Source organism: Musa acuminata, chromosome BXJ3-4 (assembly GCF_036884655.1).
Source record: "Musa acuminata AAA Group cultivar baxijiao chromosome BXJ3-4, Cavendish_Baxijiao_AAA, whole genome shotgun sequence".
Lineage (NCBI taxonomy): Eukaryota > Viridiplantae > Streptophyta > Magnoliopsida > Zingiberales > Musaceae > Musa > Musa acuminata.
In genome coordinates this window covers 36,965,325-36,984,614 of record NC_088352.1, presented here as the reverse complement: position 1 = coordinate 36,984,614, position 19,290 = coordinate 36,965,325, and the positions used below count along the sequence as shown (strand labels likewise).

The following is a 19,290-nucleotide window of genomic DNA, read 5'->3' as shown; positions in this document are numbered from 1 at the left end:
ATAGCAACTATATATAAATATCCAAATCCTCTTAACTTTATTAGTAATTTTATTAATGATAAAAATAATCCGTGTAATTGAATCCACTAATTACAATGGTAATTATTTTTAAAAAAAATGATCTACATAAAATTATTCGATTAGAATATCAATTTGGAACCAATCAAATCCTTCTTTGCATCGTGAGACGGTGTTGGAGCAAGAGATTTTAGAACAAAACACCTCTAAAGCTTAATTCAACTTTCAAGGTCTCGATTGAATGTTAAGTTTGTAAAAGTCGAATGTAGTAGAAGAAGAAGTCATATCGATCATATGATAATGATGCATCGATCATATCTTCTTCCTATCGATCATATGATAATGATGCATCGATCATATGATATCAAAGTATCATTCAGGAATGTTTTAGCACTCCTTCTTATGTCATTATTCTCATATAACACCTGAATTAGGGTTTAGGTTGACCTCTAATTTGCTTAGTCTACATTGTTGATTTGGTAGATGGATCTACTCATAAGAATGATACTAGTTTAGTTAGGAAGGAAATAAAGTTACAACCTAAGTTATTGTAGATCCAAATAATAAGAAGAGTGCCAAAGAAGAAGTTATTGTTTTCCGAAATTATTGGTGTTTAGACAAGATGAGTCCAACGTCGATGTCCAATTCAACATCTTTGTGTGACATGTCCTACTGCATTATTAAGGATGGGTACAAACAAACTTATTCGAGCCATGATATGGAATTGATTTATGTGTGTTCAAGCGCATCAAAGAAGGCCAACACTTCCAACGAGAAAACTCTTTTGGAAGGTGCCATTTTATCATGATTCAGAAATCGACCCATCCATTGATCATTTGATTTGTGCTCATCCAACGAGAGATCTCGGGACTACTTCGAGTGACCTACAAATTAACAAAATGAATCATCAAACATTACATCCGTCGACTATATTACCATAGACTTAATTGAATTAGTCTAAATTGTATAATATCTTACCGATCGATCGATAGGTAAGATGCGAAGAATTTTCATTAGATAATTTTGTTTCATGTCTGAAATGGACATTATTGCCGAGCGAATTAGTAGGTCTCATGTCTCTTCTTATCTTTATATTTCTTGTTTTACCGACAAAATAATCCATAAAATTAAAATATTAAAGAAAAAGATTTTAGTCATGTTCTGATGATTACACGCGTACGATCTAACCTAACTTGAAAGAAGATCTCTGGGTAAACTAAATCAAATCGATGCTAAAGTTCAAGAGAGATAATATTGATATCATGATCGAGATGACGTTTATTTTGTGTGGCCTATGCCTCGATTTCATGGGAAGCCACATTGAGAAGGTTTGACCAAATCGATTTAGACCGGACAAGATTTGACTCGCTGGTCCACCCCAACACGTGGACCGCTCATTCGATTGCCTATGGAGAACGCGTATCTTAAAGCATCCATTCTGCTTTCTCCTCGCCAACCATATATCATGCATAGTCGATACAAGGACAAGTCATATATACTCTGCAAAAGAATGAGAATACAATAAAAGGAGTACCGCAATAATATTCATTTCTATACCTCGCTGCATGTTGTCGTTTAAGGTTGTTTATGTCAACCAGCTGAGGCCATTCAGAGAGAGAGAGAGAGAAGAAGATGGAGGGCATAATTCTATGCAATATTATAAGTTACTGTGAGAATGCAGCAGGGAGGTGCATATGTGTATGATGTACTGCCTCCATCATCTCACTGCCGATCTCAATCATGGACCGCAAAGAAGGGCCAGCAAAGGGGTTGGAAGAGGAGAGTGATGTTGGAGCTTGGAAGTGAGCTCGAGGAGCTCTCATTTTGGACGTAGTCACTGACAGCCATGTGGTCTTCCTCCCATGGCAGGTCTCTCTCTCTCTCTCACACACACAATTATTTTAGGGTTTGTTCTCATGTGCTGCTGTGTCTTGTAATGACAGCCGAAGGAGCTTCTCTTGCATGGTGGTGGTGGTGATCGCGGTTATCCATAAGTTGGAGAAACGTGAAGCTGAGCTCTATATAATTCTGAATTTGGAAAAGAAAATTTCGATTTATTATTCTTAAAATTGATTGTCGATTCATGTCATAGAGTTGCGTCGACTTGATTTATTTTTTTTAATATTTTATTATATTTTAGGATGAATCCTTCTTGAATTGTAAGTTTCATATACAAAGCTAACGATAGCAATTACCACACTTATTCCGATAATAATTTTGAAATGAGAGTTAAGAAAAATTGTTATATCGGAACGAAGAATATTCTCTTTTCAGACCCAAAATATTGATCATATCATTCAGTTTTCTCTGGTCTCCCATCGAGTTTTGATTGTATTTGGTCTGAATATTTATAATGTTAGTGTTGGTTGATATAAAATTTAATACGTAATTGAGATAAATATTAATTTAAGTTAATTAATTAAGATGATTGATTATTTAATTGTCCACTCTTTAATTGGTTATCCTTTACACCAATAAATAATTGTACATAATAAATGAGGAAAAAGCAGTAGTATTTGTAGAAGGAAAATAGACATAAATGAAAAGCTTATCGGATCATGACTTAGGAAGACGATACAATAAATGCAAACATGTGGTTGTGGCGTACATCAAATCGTAGATAGTACATATGTGGTTAGAGTGTACCACTATAGCTAAAATAGCCATTGTACTTGTAATTCTCATAATATGTTTCACATTCTCCTTCCTTCCATGTTTATGTTTCCCAACTAATAGCCTTAATTTATATTTCCTTGTGTTAATCCATATATTTTAGTTCGTATAATTAATTAGCTTCTTATCTTAAGTATTAATTTATTATGCTTGACATGAGTTTCCAACGCAAGCATCCATGAGAGACAATTTGCTAACTTCGTAACCAGACACGAAATGTCATACGTGGAGCAGACAAGACACGACGTGATTCGTGTCACACGTGCCAACAACAGGAGATAATTTTTTTGGTCTCATTAAGGAATGTATTCATGACATAAAATATCATAGTCATGTATTATATCCAAAATCATATCAAATATCTTTTTCAATATGAATAATATATTTGTAGCCATTGATAAATGATAGAGTCATGTCTCGACATATTACAAAATTGACTTGACATATTCATATTAATTAAAAAATATTTTTTTTTGAATAATCATATCGATGTGATATGTTAGATAGGCATTGGTTGAGCTTCACGAGTGTGGATTAATTGAAAATAATAATTATAATAATAAATTATTTATCCATTATATGAATTGATTGGTGTGAGATATTTGTGGAATGCCCGACAAAAGGAGCGTATGAACAATCGGGGCGTGTCGCCGTCGATGACACCGCCGGCATCGATCGGATACTACTCCTCTCATCTGCCCCTCATTGAATGCCCACCAAATGCAACCAAACTCTCTGTCAACGCATCTGATCCGATCTCACTTTCCACCTACCATAGATCGTTGGACCGTCCAGATTCATCCACGTATTCTCGTTCCGAGTCGACCTGGCGAGATCACAAACTGCCCATCGGTTCCGTTTTCGAAAAAGTCAACGTTGCCACGTCGGTTGACTTTTCGCCAGTTGACCATCCGAAGGAGTCGACAACACACCTACGTAGCTTGTAGACGAACTGCTCTGCCGGTATACATGCGTTTACGTGGTGTGCGTATGGGATGATGTTATTGTTATGTTGAGGCGATGTCTACGTGGTGGGTTTGACGCTGAGAAAGAAGGGCGATGGGAGCAATTAAATGCAGTGCACGAGCATCATCACCTGCGTGGTCCGGAAGCTGATGGAAGAGCGAGAAAAAGGAGGGGGGGGAGGGGGGGGGGATAGAGGAAGCGGCATCCTACGCTCACCACCGAGGGGGAGGGGATTCACGACAAAGTCCCGCACTTTGCCGGCTAGCGTTGAGCTGTGAGATCTCACTCCTGACCTGTCCTCACGAGTCTCTTTAAGACGCCCCTCTTCCCATCACTCTCTCCACGCCACCATCTCCACCACCTCTTCTTATACTCCTCCCCCTCTCCCACCCTCTGCAAACGCCAAGGCAGTGCCCACACCCCACCTCGCCCTCCACCCCAATGCCTACCTCGCTCGCCTTGCTGCTGCTGCTGCTGCTCCTCCTCTTCCTCGCGGTTCCGGTCGTGACGGCCAGCGTCGGGCGGTTCGAGCATCGCCACTACGTCACGTTCAGACCTCGCCACAGGGATCGGCGTTCCTTCAAGGGTGGTGGGGCGGAGGTGAGGGGCTGCAAGCCCAGGGGATTCCGGCCGCCGCCGTCCGCCCCGAGCCGGTACGTCAACTACAACACGCTGGGGTCAGCAATGTGCGATACGAGGGGGCACCGCAGGCCATGAAGCACGCACGCCAGAGGTAGCCGCCTGCTGTATATGGGTTCTTCATAGTTAAAAAAGTATATGTGCTGTTTCCGTGGATGACTGGGAGATGATGGTTGATGTAAGTCTTCCATTCCTACAAACAAAAACAAGAGTTACAGGTACTGCTTTTATGAATGGAGAGTCTGCCCCTCCCTTCTCAATTACAGTAATAAAAAAGAATATTTATTTATATTTTCCAAAAAAATGGAAGGTGTATATATCCCACTAAAATAAAATGTTTTCATATTTATCTTTTTAAAGCTAAGTTTAGCACGTGTCCATCCATACATATGTCACTATGGTTTGACTGTCTGTACATTAGACTTCCTAAAATCTTATAAACATTAAGATTATTTGATATATCTATATATTTATAGATATATATTTTTCTTCTATGTGATATCTACGTGGAAGGAGTAGCATGTGATTTGTATTCTAATTTTTGTTCTATGAAAAGATATTAAAGTTATAATTATATCAATCATCATCATAATTATTTTCTTTAAATAATAATTTTTTATTTATTATATTAAATAACGTACAAAACGCTTTCATAGTTGATATGAAACCTATCAACTATGCAACAGTGAATTAACCACGATTAAGCCTCTATTAGCGCAACACCGTTATTATGATCACGTCAGCATTACTATACCTTCCTTTGCCATGATATCATCCATCATCACTACCACCACCATCATAATAATCAGATTCCCCATCCCCACTATTATCACACTTTATCATTGCCTGTAAACATCCCTCGCATGATACATTGATAAACTAAATTAATAGCTAATTTTTTTTATTGACGCAAATGTCACTAATGGATGGGGATACTGTAACCCAATTTGGTGTGCCATTAGTTGTAAACGATGTGTCAGGCAGCAGAAGAACAAAAGACACGAGTACTACTACACAGGTATAATCATATACTATGATTTTACACAGTAATTAGGAATGTCAGGTGAGTCAGAACAAGGAAGAATCAATCTCCAGACACGATAGTTAGGAAGATGTCCGAGGAAGCCTCTTTGCAATCTCCTGAAATAAGAAAAAAATGTTTGCTCAGAGAAAATAAATGTACAAATGCATTTTGCTGAAACATTGCATCCATCATGAAAGAATTACATATATGTGAGATCAAAATATCATGCAAATAGAACAACAAATTACAGGTAAGTTAATCCAGAATCAAAGTCACCTTAGTTTTTGAAACTTCTTAGAAAAAAAAAGAAAACAAGATTAGATTAGAAAAAATGTACAAAAAGGCTCTCAAAGCATCAGGAGCTAAAAAAACCAAGTACCTAAGAATTTCATGAACTGTGATCATAGTAATTAAAAGCCAATAATTAAAAGGATAATCTCTCACAATCATCAAGCAGCTTCTCTGTTTTGTCATAATTAAAAGCCAATAAACTGGACATTAGTGCACCTAATCATATTACTACATGAATACCTGAAAGAGTTGATTGATGTTGTTAGCTGTCTTTGCTGATGTCTCGATGAAGAACATACCATTTTTCTCTGCATATTCCATAGCATCCTTCAAAATGAATGAAATGTCATCTCCTAGCACAGCCAAATATATATTGGTCAAAGCTAAGCAGATTCACAGGTTGCCAATTAGAAACCACTGCCTACCTGGGATGATACAGCCCTTTTTTCATGCAAATCAGCCTTATTACCCACCAAGGCCATGATGATGCCAGGACTTGCATGCTTTTGAAGTTCCTGTCAGACATATTTGAACTGATCAATCTGATCACCTAATATTAATTTTATACATAGAGGTAAGATACGGCAAAGGCTACCCAGTGCAAGAGGCTCGGAAGTCTTACAAGGACCAGATATAAGCAGCGTAACTCCACTTCAGGAGATGCTATTTTGCATATCAATGTCCCTATTTAACACGCGCACACACAAACAAAAGACTATGTTTGCCTAGGTAAGGTTGTGTACTACCTTGCCATCTATTTTGTTTCTCTTACAAAATAACTACTGAAAACTCAAAAACATATTTTATCATTGGATATTAATGGAAAACAGGATTCAACCTGGAGATTCTCCAAACATTTATAGTGGTTTTTCTACTACATGGTATCATAATTCAGTACAATAAATAGGCTTCCTTACAAGAGAAGGGAGAAAGCAGCTATTCCTAATCACTGAGAGTAATTCTCCTAAATGTTCTATCAACCTGACATCAGCAATAACCTGTTGGTGAATGAAGAAGTGTTCATATTACACATAATACACCACAATGTTTGAAACCTCTCTTGTGAGACCACATTATCATTATATATGGACCTGACATTCTAGAATGGAACTTTGCACTCACTATTGCTCAGAATTGCAAATATGTAGTATTAACAAAATTGACATTGACCACTACAAGGGTGTTGAAAATTTAAATGAGGAAGGCATACATAGATGCAAAAAATAAGTTTAGTTTTCAAGTGGAGATGTCGTTACAAAAATTGGGAGAGAAGTCAAAAGATACGGAAGCCAAGAATGGTTAGCTAAAAAAAGGTTGGCAAGTTGAGACCTCAGTGGAGACTTACCCAAAACACATGAAAGATTACAGACTCCAATTATTTAAAAAACTATTTTATCCATGAACATGCTGAAGAATTGCTTCCAAGACTTGAAAGTTCATCTTATAGTTAATGATAGAACTTTTAGTTTTATAGAGCAAATGTTGATAGATAACAACCTAGTTCTAGCATTTGAGGAAGTCTCAACTGTAAGAGGCCACTGACCTTCAAATGAAATATCTAATTTATAATTATAATGAATCCTCATAAAAGATGTTAGACAATAAAAGCAAACAACATTATACGCAAAAAAAAAAAAAAAAAAAAAAAAAAAAAAAAACATACAAACAAACACAAATGCTAGGAATATCTTGTGTATTTTTTTTTTCAATGATTCATTTAGAGTTTTCTCTTGTTCCCAAGGCTCAGATGAAGTAGGAACAACAAAAGAAAAGTCATTTCCCTCTGTAATAAATCTTAGTAACAATACGAAACTACTCTACCCAAGGATGACACTCTCAGCTGTTATGCATTTGCGGCACAGCCAGGTCCTACCCATGTCAACTCTCTTACTATGTTAATTGCAGTAGTGCACTGATTGTTTTTATTTTTCTTATTGCAAAGGATAAGTGGTGAAAATGAGATTTGATCCAATAAGACCTTGTTAGTCAACGTCGCTTAGTTAGCTGTTATCTTTGAAATATATCAAATGAGTTTTTGATCCCTCCTCAAAGAATCTAGTACACCACTATCACCAGATCAATGTTTAATAGTGACTGATTGTTATTTCTACATTATGTAAAAGCTCTGTAAGGTTAAATAATTTGCATTGGAAGGAGCCTTGTGCAGCACAGGTCTTCCCGTATGCAAGTTAAATTTGCACAAAAGGAAAAATGTAGGTAACATTATATGCCATTTTATCAGGTTTCCGTAGGCTGCAAGTTAATATCTCACTACATCTGTTGCATTTAAATCATTCCCAATACTCATGACATCCACTTAAACTTGAGGATTAACAAGCAGAACCCACAAAACCACAGAAAGAAGCAAAATTCCCATCCAGTAAAACCTAGTTAGATTTAAAAGATGCACGATACCTTGACCCAGTACTGTGCTTTTTTGAATGTTTCTTGACTTGTTATGTCATATACCACAACTGCAACAGCTGCTCCTCGATAGTAAAGAGGGGCCAGTGAAGCATACCTTGAAAAGAAAAAACATTCAAAAAATAATTATAAGTTATTATATATCATTTAATTGTGGTCATTAGACATCAGAAATAGAAACAGTAATATCATCCATATATTTCATGCATATATTTCACCTAACCACACTATAACATGTTTGATCCACAAAGGATTTTGGAACACTAGGAGCAGCAAATGACATTTTTGACAATTAAATTGTGCACCTCTCCTGTCCTGCTGTATCCCATATTTCAAACTTCACTATTGTGGAGTCCTCCAATGCCAATGTTTGTGATAAGAAGGAAGCACCAACAGTTACCTGAATGAACCTTATGAGAATCAACATATATCAAAAGGAACCACTTGGGCACATGCTGTAGGATGAAAGAAATTAAAACGAGAAAACAGGGGCACTAAAAAATATATATATTAAGTCACATTGATGGTGCAATAACTTGGAAAAAAGAAAGAATTTATGTTTCCAACGGCTTGTGGTTAGCTAATAAATCTATTGTTGCACTTCTATTTTGCTAAGATTAAAATCCTCAAGTAATCCAAACATTTTGTCCATGTCTTCTTTGGCCTTTCACTCTATAGGAATCTCTATCTTGAATTATTTCTGGTAGCTCATCAACAATATGATTGAACTGCCTTAATTGGTATTCCTTCAGCCTCTATTGATATTTATTCTTAGTTCTTAAGTGACTGTAATAACTTCTTGTACCATCTTTCCTTGTAACACCGATGATCCATCTCAGGAACATCTTTTCAAATACATGGAATTTTCTTATCTAGTGCTTCCTAATTGTTCAACATTCTAACTCATAAAACATAATGATCTCATAAGCAACCTACAAAATTTGTTAAATTAGAGAGATTCTTGAACAATGAGAATGCACTTTACAGGAGATGCAACCTCTCTATTTTTAACTGTCTTGTTATCTTATATGATGAATTATTTTCTTCAACCTGCCTTATTGAATAATACGCCTAAGGATACAATAGTTACTACTATTAGGTTGAAAAATAAAATTCAAAGCCTAATGTTACAAATGTATTCAATATGTGATGGAACTGTCAATACAGGCAGAAAAGTACATCAACAGACCCAGAATTGTTAGATATCTATTTAGATAAAGCATTACCTTTGAAGTAGGATCAAATTGGCCACGAACAAACCGAAGGACTATGCAGCTTTTACCAACACCAGAATCACCCAACAATACCAACTGCAAAGACAGAGACAACACTAGTATCAAAATCAGTTAGCTGGCGCAAGCACATTTCAGACAAAGGTTTGCCTAACTTTTTTTTTTGAAAACTATAAACCAATAATTCAAAAATGGAAATGGTAAACTATAAAACAATAATTCAAAAATGGAAATGGTAAACTCTCAACTAGCAAGGTCAACAGGCTGCATAATCTAAAAATTTCTTTGCTTCCAGTATTTGCTTATTCCCTCAGAATTATGCAAATAAATCAATAAAGGTTACACACAAATAAGCAAATTCATATTGCAGAAAATGGTAGACTCATGAACGCATGAAAACTCATGTGTATATAAGCAATACAATCAACATAGGCAGTGTCATAGCTCCATCATTCAACTGTGTTAAGAAACACACTAAATCTGTATACATATAGAAATTACTGATCTTACAGAAGCACTATACCCTTGTTATCTGAGTAGGAAAACTTAAAATTGAATCTCAGAGCACACAAGGGAGATAAGGGAGCCAAACAAGAAGATAATGCAGTTTGGCTTATTGAATATCTCTGACCGATAAATTGAGGCCAATTTACATTAATTACACACTGAACTATGATAACTCCATTTTAGGAAGCAGCTATTTTTCCCAGGAATAAAATTGACAAAAGAAAATTAGGATAAAAAACTTCAAAATGTTGTTTTGTTTGTTTAAAATAAAAATGTCAGATCGAAACTCAAGTTTCAAGGAACTCCGGCAGCAAATCAAGTTTCTGTTGTCATGAAAGTAAATCTTGAGTTGGTTCAATTAGAATCATTTTACCTCTGATAAGGTCATCTATATGTAAACACAGAGACTTTGAATTTGCTTACTCTATCCGTATTGGATACATGCCACATATAACAATTGTAAGATGTTCTTGAATGTGTGTTGAATATTTCCTTAAAATATCTAAATTTTAGACAAACAATGGTGCTCTTTTATGTCACAATGAAATATGATAAGCTACAACAACAAAGAAATAAGAAATACACCAAAACAGCAATTAACTGTTCAGATTCTCCAAGTTAAAAACAAGGATTTACTTGTCATAATACATGTGTGCTGATATTGATCAGTACAGACAAGTCAAAAAATTTCATGTAACAATATTCTCAAGATATGATCAGTAGGAACAGACCAGTAATATCAAAACAAATAACAGGATACATGGAATAATGTTAGTATAACAGGATAGGAACCACATATAGCATACCTTAACACGAATGTTCTTTGAATCAGTGGCCATTGAGTTTTCACTATTCAAACCATCCAACCTTCCAGCATTTCTATCTGATTATCACCAAAAGATGACATTCTAATTACGTACACTATCTCGAAAGTACAAAATCCATCATTTAATTCTCTATCTTAAATATGGCAACAAAAAAAAATTTAATTCTGAAGATATGCTTTACATTGAAACACAAAAATCTACTCACATGAAGAAGTTGAAGAACCTCCTTCCATGTTGGGTTGACAAAAACCGAATAGGATATAGTAATCATATAATGACAGTGCCATAAGTGCTAGCATACTAATGGATTATATATAAGAATCATAAACATAACGTTGTGAAAGATGGCTCAAACTAAGCACTCTGCATTTTGTAAGACCATCGTTCGAGACATAAGCATTAAACTGGATATTGTGATATCTATTGTTTTGACTACAATTTTCTTTATTTAATGGGAAAAACCCTTATGCTACAGCAATATGTTGCCATCTAAAACTGCCAAATGATATAGTAAGCATCATAATTCATATGGTTTTGAAAGGATGAATTCACAAACTTTGATAATATAAAAACGTTCATTCAGCTCTTGTTGAAGAAACAGAGAAAAAAGGAATACACATCACTTCGTACAAGAAACTCTAAAAGCGCCTCTACCATGGTGTGAAGTTGAAACTCATCTTTCTCATTCTGAATTCAAAAAAGTTATTTTTCACAAAGTTATAGATGTTGCATTTAAAGAGTATTTGAAAAAAGTGAAGTCCACCAAATTTTCTCACCTCATAGTAAGGACTTGGCAGATGAGTTCGTAAAACCAATTAGTTAAATATGCCTTCTATGATAAGTGTCCCAAAAGAAAATTAATCAATGGACAATAACTACATAGCATAGAATACTATTAAACCAATCTTCAGATGTAGACTATGTTAGTTTATCCTTACTAAGAACACAGATCTCATGATCAAAGTGCTATCAAGCATAATTTTCTCGTTCTCCCCAACCACCACCACAACATTTTTGGCAACTTTTACCAAATCCAGCAACCTTACTATGACCTGAAATAGACATGCCTGCTAACTAAATGAATTCCTGGTGCCTCATCACCTACCCTTCTTTCCTTCTCTCACTTTCTCCTCACTCTCTGGTTGGCATGCCTCAGAGCCATATGATTCCTTAATACCTTAGCAACTAGACCCTTCATCGGCCCTCTACCAAAATTCTGCATCTAACTAATAATACCTATAGAAACTCTCAAATTTCCAAATATGATAAAAAAGTTCTGATAATTTAATAGATTATATAGATTAAAACTGTAAGCCCATTACAATCAGAAAGCTATATCACTAGCACTTCATAAGAACCACATGCACGAGGCCTGCAAAATCTTATCTAAATGATCATCAAATGGATCCTTAATTGCCACCAAACTCTGGCTACACAAAAGTGTTTTTTCTTATGCCTGGAAACACATTAATACATCTCGCTACCAGGAATTATGCATTTTGAGCTCCATCGCAGCCCAGGAATTATACAAACAGAAAGTTGTATGACTAGCACTTCGTGCAAGAACCACATGCACGAGGCCTGCATAATCTTATCGAAATGATCATCAAATGGATCCTTAATTGCCATCAAACTCTGGTTACACAAAAGTGTTTTTCTTATGCCTGGAAACACATTAATACATCTCGCCACCAGGACTTTGCATTTTGAGCTCCATCGCAGCCCAGCAACATGAGATGCATACCACCATCAATATGACTATCCCACTAGGCAGCTTCTCTCACGAATCAAGCAACACAACGGCATTGAAGGAAACAGTTTGGATCCTTCTGGCATTGAATCGATTATAGATCGGATAGCTAACCTTATATGTAACAAAGATCACGAACATACCTACAGCCGTATCAAGATGGCGAAAAGAAAACAAAATACCAAGAAAGGGATTCGGATAATCAATTATTGAAAGAATGGCACTCCTATCTTTCACACAACAAGGATCGACAAGAAATTATGGTACAAAGACGATCCTACCTGAGAATTGAAGACATGGAGCAATCAACAAAGGGTAAAGACGGAGAACGATAGATCAAACCCTAAGAAAGGAGGAAGGGAAAGGAAGAAGGGATTCGGGACCTGCAAGAGAGGAGGAGCACCCCATCTGTGGGAGAGACGATGCCGGGCGCCCGTGTTCGACGGAACAGGAATCCCAAACGACTAGACCACTGGGTTTGGCTCGGCCGGGTCGACAGAGAGCAGTATGTGCGAGATCGAGGGCGGTGAGAAGAAGTCGGAGCGGGTGGAACGGGATGTGCATGCTTTGAGATTCGTGAACGTTCCATGCGTGCTACTATCCTCTCCACGTTTAAAAATCCCAACATGGCTTCACGAGGCCGTCGACATACCATCCATACCACATTCTGGAAACATTGACTTCATGGGCCCAACAGCCAAGCATGGTAAACCCATCACATGACGATGAAGATGAGGATGCATGACGACCCACATGCCATCCAATGTCGGCTTCCGGGTCGAACAAATGAACTCGCCCGTTAAAATCTACATCCGAAACCCGTTAATATGCAGGGGAAACTGGGGCGGTGATGGATGCATGTCGTCAATTGCCAAGAGGGGGCCCGGTGGTGCTGCCATTTCCACCACCCACTTTTGGTGGGGCCGCCACCACTATGAGTTACACAAGACGTGGCCCGGTTTCGACTCAGCAGTTTGACTGGTTCAAATCTAGTAAAGAAACTATCAGGAAATTCGACACTAATAATAATTAATAATTTTATTATTTTTATTATTTTTTTATTATTTTTAGATGTATCAATTATATTCGTGAACATGAATATATATATATATATAAATATAAATATAGAAATTATTAATGTATAAATTTATTTAGATGTATCTATATTTATTTAATTATTGTTCTGTTCGGTTACATTTATATTTAAATATATTTATATCTGAATATTATTATATGTGTCAATCATGTGTGATTTGGTTTCAAATCGAAGCTAAGGACAACAATAACAAGATCAAATCGTTAATATTATTTTCGGGAAATGTATACATTTGGCTCAAAGCATGTGGCATGTTTGTGTGGCTCTTCATCGTTGACCTTATATGGTGGTGGTGACATGGGACCGATAATTTGACATCACATGTCAGAAGTCAACACCAAAAAGTAATTGGTGTGGTTTCGAAGTTTCTTTTCGAATCTCGAACGTCCTACTCTTATGACAGTGCAATAATGGCCTGATAAGAAGGCACTAATGTCTTTTAATTGCACCGTTAGCATTAGCAACATTATCTTTAAGCTTATCTTAGGGGCACTAAGTGCCATATAACACTTGTTGTTGCTACCATTCTTGTTTGCATTTTGAATGAGTAGAGAGATGAGATAAGCCACGAAATGGGTTTTAGAAAGCCAACAACAATAAAAATAGCACCAATGAGATAATTGAAATGTTCTTCCAATCAATTACCAGTTCACTGAAAACTTATCGCCCTCAAACTTCATTCTTCGATCATGAGTGGATGAAGAAATATATATGTATATATGTTCTTTCAAGTTGGCTGCCTTCCACGGTAACATTTTCTGAAGAAAACATATACAGAAAAGACACCTCCAGGGAAGGAGATGGTTATGAACTCCAAACCATACAAGTTAGAGGAAGTGGTGGTGGTGAAGAGGAGGTAAAGATGATGAACACACATCATGTTCATCCAATCTCATGGCATGACAGAAAGGCTAAAGAAGACCTTTGGAGATTTGAGGTGTGAAGGAACAGCAATGCTACAGCAGCTTTGCAGGAGTGAGGGGGAGGAGGATAAGCTTTTCTTTCTTTCTTTCTTCTTTCTCTTTCCACATGATTGCCTGATGCTAACTTCCATGAAGCATCCTCCACATAAAGAAGGAAAGAATGATCTCCTCCTTCCACTTTCTACCTTGACATCCCTACAAATATTCTGTAAGGTCAGGGACCATCACATGATCCTGTGGTGGACTTCCGCTGACTAGAATGTGAGGGTGGGGAGGGATTCGATTCGATGGTAGGAAGAAACATATGTCATCAAAATTAATCATCGCATATTTTTAAGAGGCAGATTTAGATGAATACAATATGAACATGTGATTTTTGTAACAAAAAAACGTTTTTTATTTTTAAAATTTTTAAAATAATATTTATTAATTTTAAAATTTATATTTGATGTCTTTATTTTTTTAAATATCTAAAATACCCATCGCCAATCGCCAATGCCTCTTTCTTCATTCATCACATAGTGATGTTTTTTATTATCGTCACATCCTATTTCAGGTATGAGTTATCAAGTACCTCGAAGTTGTCTCGTTTCCGTGAGATCTTACCGTTTCCACCTCGTCGTGATTACCTTCGCTCCATCGGAAGGTCTTGTCATTTCGATTATGTTGCTTTCATCCTATGGTGGTCATCTCTTTACATCTATTATTTCAACCTTACCATTATTCTCTATCCATCATTCCCTTGATTAGCCCTTGAATTATGTCCACATCTATTGTGCTAAGAGAAATAAAATAATTATAGTTGGTAGAAAATGGTAGAATATCACCTCCGCAACTTAAGAGAGAATGAGGTATTGCCGACAATGAGGAGGAGCATATAGGACATCAAAGGAAAACAAAGACAACAACCGATAAATATGATAGGCCTCATTTAGAAAAAAAAAAAAAAAAAAACGAGCAGCATTTTTTAAGAAATCCCCTTGTTTAAAATGGGTTTGTATTAATGGATATAGAGAATAAAATGGGTTTATAATGCTGGTGGAACTCTTGTTGATCATTGGATTGGGATTAAAACCCTTACAAGTAGAGGAACTTGTAATGCAAATGAAAATTCCACACCCACAAATTTAACTAATCATAACTATTCTTGCACATGTAATTCTTGATTTTAGTTTTTTACTAAAATTATAAATTTTCTTTTTGTGACAAGTGTTTAACTTTGTAGAAACTAACGTTACATCTTATACAATGCTTTATTTTTTTTTCCTATACAACAAGTGAATAAGTCAATTAATGTCGAGAATAATTTTATTTAATTCGAAAAATATTCATGAACAAGAAAATAAATTGCAAAAAATCATCATCCAAACGAAGAATCATCGAGTAAATAATTGAAGATTTTCTCAAAATTTTGATGAAAACAATACTCGAGAAGTTTTTTCTTTTTCATCCAATAATATTCATTAAGGATTAAGAGAGCTATTACTGATGATGTTGGAGTTCAACTAATTTGATGTATCATTCAATAAAGACAATAAATTGTTTTGGTTAATTTGATGCTCCATCACAAAAAGCCACGCCAATAACAATCTCGACAGGTTTCATATCTTTTTCTATCACTTGACATGTCCTAATATTTTGTTCATCTTGTGTCGGCTATTCTACAAACTTCAACGATTGGTTGCTCAAAGAAATTGAACTCTGTCGGTCCACTAATTGCTCGACATGCAATTCTCGTAAAATTGACCTCTGTAAAGTATTTTTCAAGGTAAAAAAAGGGAAGAAATTAATAAAAAATAATTTACGATATATATATATGTATATAAATTATTCTCATATCAACTGCATCATCTAAATCACCCACTGTGATCACTCCCACCCCACTTCCTTGTCTCATGTACAAACCAAACAACATTTTAAAGATATCAAATCATACGATTTTTATTGATTACTATGGTCCCAGTGGAGGCTGGTAGGTAGTGTGCACTGTACTGATCCCATCAATGGTTGGTGCACACACATTTCCAATGCGTGCCCATCTTTCTCATGCTTTGATGGATGATGTATAAACAATGACAGGGAAGATAGTAATAATTAAGATTTATCATTAAAAGATTCTTTATCCTCTTCATGACAAGCAAACTTCCAAAGAGCACTAGAAAACCTGCCTAAGATCCTTCCCTACTCATCTCTCATCACATAAAACAACAATAATATTAAAAGAAGTTGACACGTAACAAGAGCTGATTCAGCATTTGCTGTATCTCCTGAAGTTTCGCTGCATCATAAGTCGTCCGGTAACATCAAACCATCCTAATTGGAGACTTCATTCCTAAAGTTGGACATATATCACATCACCACTTCACTTCCTCGATCACTGGATTCCAATATATATATATATATACACACACACACAAGAATTAGTAATTAAGTAAAAAAAAACCAAACAAAAAGGATTTGTTCGCTTTTTTTACTCTTCGCAATTTACATTTCTTGTTTACATAAGCTGCTGCGAAAATGTACGACGAACACGTGTCGGTCACATGATAGAGCAGGCGTTGGGGTTCTCGTCGCTAAAGAACTGTGGCGGGTGAATCATCTCCACACGGTAACCATAACCCCCGTAGCCCCCGAACGGCGGCCCGTAGTAATCCATCTTGTTCGCCTCCACCACCGTCGTCGTCGTCTCTTTCTTTCCCACTTCCTTTTTCTCCTCCTTATCACCGCTGCCATCGCCTCCCTTCTCCTTCTTCTCCCCTTTGCTATCGCCTCCCTTCTCCTTCTTCTCCTCGCCACCGTCGCTGGCCTTCTCCTTCTTCTCCCCTCCACCGCCGGCCGCCTTCTCCTTCTTGACCTCGCCGCCTCCGCCCTCGTCCTTCTTCGCCGGGAGGATCTCGACGCCGCGCTTCAGGCGTTCCTTGAGGACGGTGACGAGGGACTTCACGTCCATGGTGCCCTTTACGGTGACCAGATCCTTCGCCGCGTCCACGGTCACCTCCTCCACGCCTGAGGGTAATTTTGTCAATCCACACCGCAAAAATAACACAAACCTCCAACGCGCGCAAGTCGATGAATGCCGCGACGATTTCCAACCGTCGGATGAGAACCGACGCTCCCATCCGACGGTTGGAAAACGGCATCCACATCAAACTGACACAAGAAAAATCAGATAATTGGGGAGAATTAATTGATTTATTTTACCTTTAATTTTGTAGATGTTTCTTTTGATTCTTCGGATGCAGCCATCGCAGTGTAGGCGAATCTTGAGCACCGCCGTCGAGACGGCACTCTATCGGTCGTTCCACAGACAGATTAGAAGAAACGAATTAGTATGACGAAACGGTGATCGAAGTCGATCTGTGGATGGATTGCTGACCGGTTTGGGCTTCTTGTCGTCCGATGATTTCTTCTGGCCTTCGTCCTTCTTCTTGTCGTCGTCCTTGGACTTCTTGGGAGGGTCTTTGGGGGAGATGATGTCGACCATCTTGTGGGTCTTGGCTTCCAGGAACTCCTTGAGCTTCCACGGGTCCACCTTCCCGATCGCCTTCAACTTGTTGTTCGAGGCATCCACGACCACCGCTTTCACCCCTGTAAACACGCGATCGTTGTAGTGGATGATTAGTCCTCGTCGCTCACAGAGAGAATCGGCTCAATTCAACTCGATTTCAATTTCAAGGACGAAATCGAGGGTGGAAAGACGAGCATTACCTTCGAACCCCTTGACGGCCTTGCGGACCTTGAGAGCACAGCCCTCGCAGTGCATGTCGAGCTTCACCTCCACGGCTTCCTCCTCCTCCTTCTTCTCCCCTCCTCCCTTCTTCTCCACATCCCCCTTCTTCTCCGTCTCCTGCCATTGTCACAACAAATCAATTGAGCAAACAAAACCATGAAAACAGAGAAGCAGCTGAGAGCAGAAACGGCAGAAGAAGAAAAGCCCCGCCTCACCTCACCCATGGCCTTCGCCTCTGCTCGAAGTCTCCCTTCTCCCTTTCCGATCTCTATCCGATTCAGAATGTGGAGGGCAGCGATCGGCAGCACACTATATAAAGAAACGTCACTTGAAATCGGATCCGGAGCCGGATCCGAACTTCTTATACCTAACATTTTCCTCTCTTCGGTCATGTATGCATCATCCTCATCATCATGATCATCATCAACAAACAACCATGTCATGGGATGACCATCGGGTTTTCCCAAGTGCGGTGCACGTGGCACAAGTGAACAAGGAATTCACGAAATGACGGAAACGCCCCTCATGGCTGTAACGGGTTGCGACAACGGAAGACGTGCCCTTACCCACCTGCTACGTGCCCGTATTGGCCCACCATGACAAAAGGAAACGTGGCCATGCGGGCCCCTGTGGGCCTTCGTGACACGATGGCGGGTAGGGTGTGGACGTGTAAGAGACCGGTTGCGGTTGTCGGTGGGTGGAGAAAGTGACCGCCACGTGACTCCCACGTGAAAAGAAGTTTCCGGACATCTTCCCCATTTTTAAAGCAAACATTTGGCTTTATATATATATATATATATACAATGTTGCTCTATTTAGTTGATAGCAACGAAGATTAATCTATTTGTTTTGTATCCTCAATCATACGTCTTCGGTGAAGTCTCACCGTGCAACAACTGCAGACTTGACTTGGGTTGGGACGTCTTCTGCCTCATCAAAGACTAGTACCTCCACGAAAAGAAGGATCAAGTAAAAGTCTTCCACCACCTATCTGTGAACATGCAGTGTTGAAGCTGTGGTGGCAAAACCAGATCAATCATGAATTCATGAGCATTTGCTGTTGAAACTAATCATTGATGTGTTCTAAGGAGTTCTATAAGATTTGTTCCACGTGGACTTGATAAGACTCTCTTCCCCAATTATATTTATTACATGTATTATGGCGCAAGATATGACATCAGTTAGATTCT

General features: G+C 37.8%; 2 protein-coding genes across 2 annotated transcripts; both read right to left on the bottom strand.

Moving 5' to 3' along the window:
• Positions 1 to 5,171: 5,171 nt before the first annotated feature.
• Positions 5,172 to 12,914, bottom strand: LOC135635232 (ras-related protein RABF1-like). Its single transcript, XM_065146183.1, has 8 exons — positions 12,735 to 12,914; positions 10,581 to 10,657; positions 9,262 to 9,345; positions 8,341 to 8,435; positions 8,027 to 8,132; positions 6,037 to 6,126; positions 5,852 to 5,938; positions 5,172 to 5,436 (listed from the first exon to the last, which is right to left on the bottom strand). The coding sequence occupies exons 1-8, from the start codon at positions 12,757 to 12,759 to the stop codon at positions 5,401 to 5,403; spliced, it is 600 nt and encodes a 199-aa protein (XP_065002255.1). The 5' UTR covers positions 12,760 to 12,914; the 3' UTR covers positions 5,172 to 5,400.
• A 3,883-nt stretch (positions 12,915 to 16,797) lies between these two features.
• On the bottom strand, positions 16,798 to 18,492 carry LOC135635181 (heavy metal-associated isoprenylated plant protein 3-like). The gene is made up of 5 exons (XM_065146074.1): positions 18,316 to 18,492; positions 18,079 to 18,217; positions 17,747 to 17,958; positions 17,572 to 17,659; positions 16,798 to 17,376 (listed from the first exon to the last, which is right to left on the bottom strand). Exons 1-5 carry the CDS (start codon positions 18,490 to 18,492, stop codon positions 16,910 to 16,912), a joined length of 1,083 nt encoding a protein of 360 aa, XP_065002146.1. The 3' UTR covers positions 16,798 to 16,909.
• Between the last annotated feature and the right edge of the window lie 798 nt (positions 18,493 to 19,290).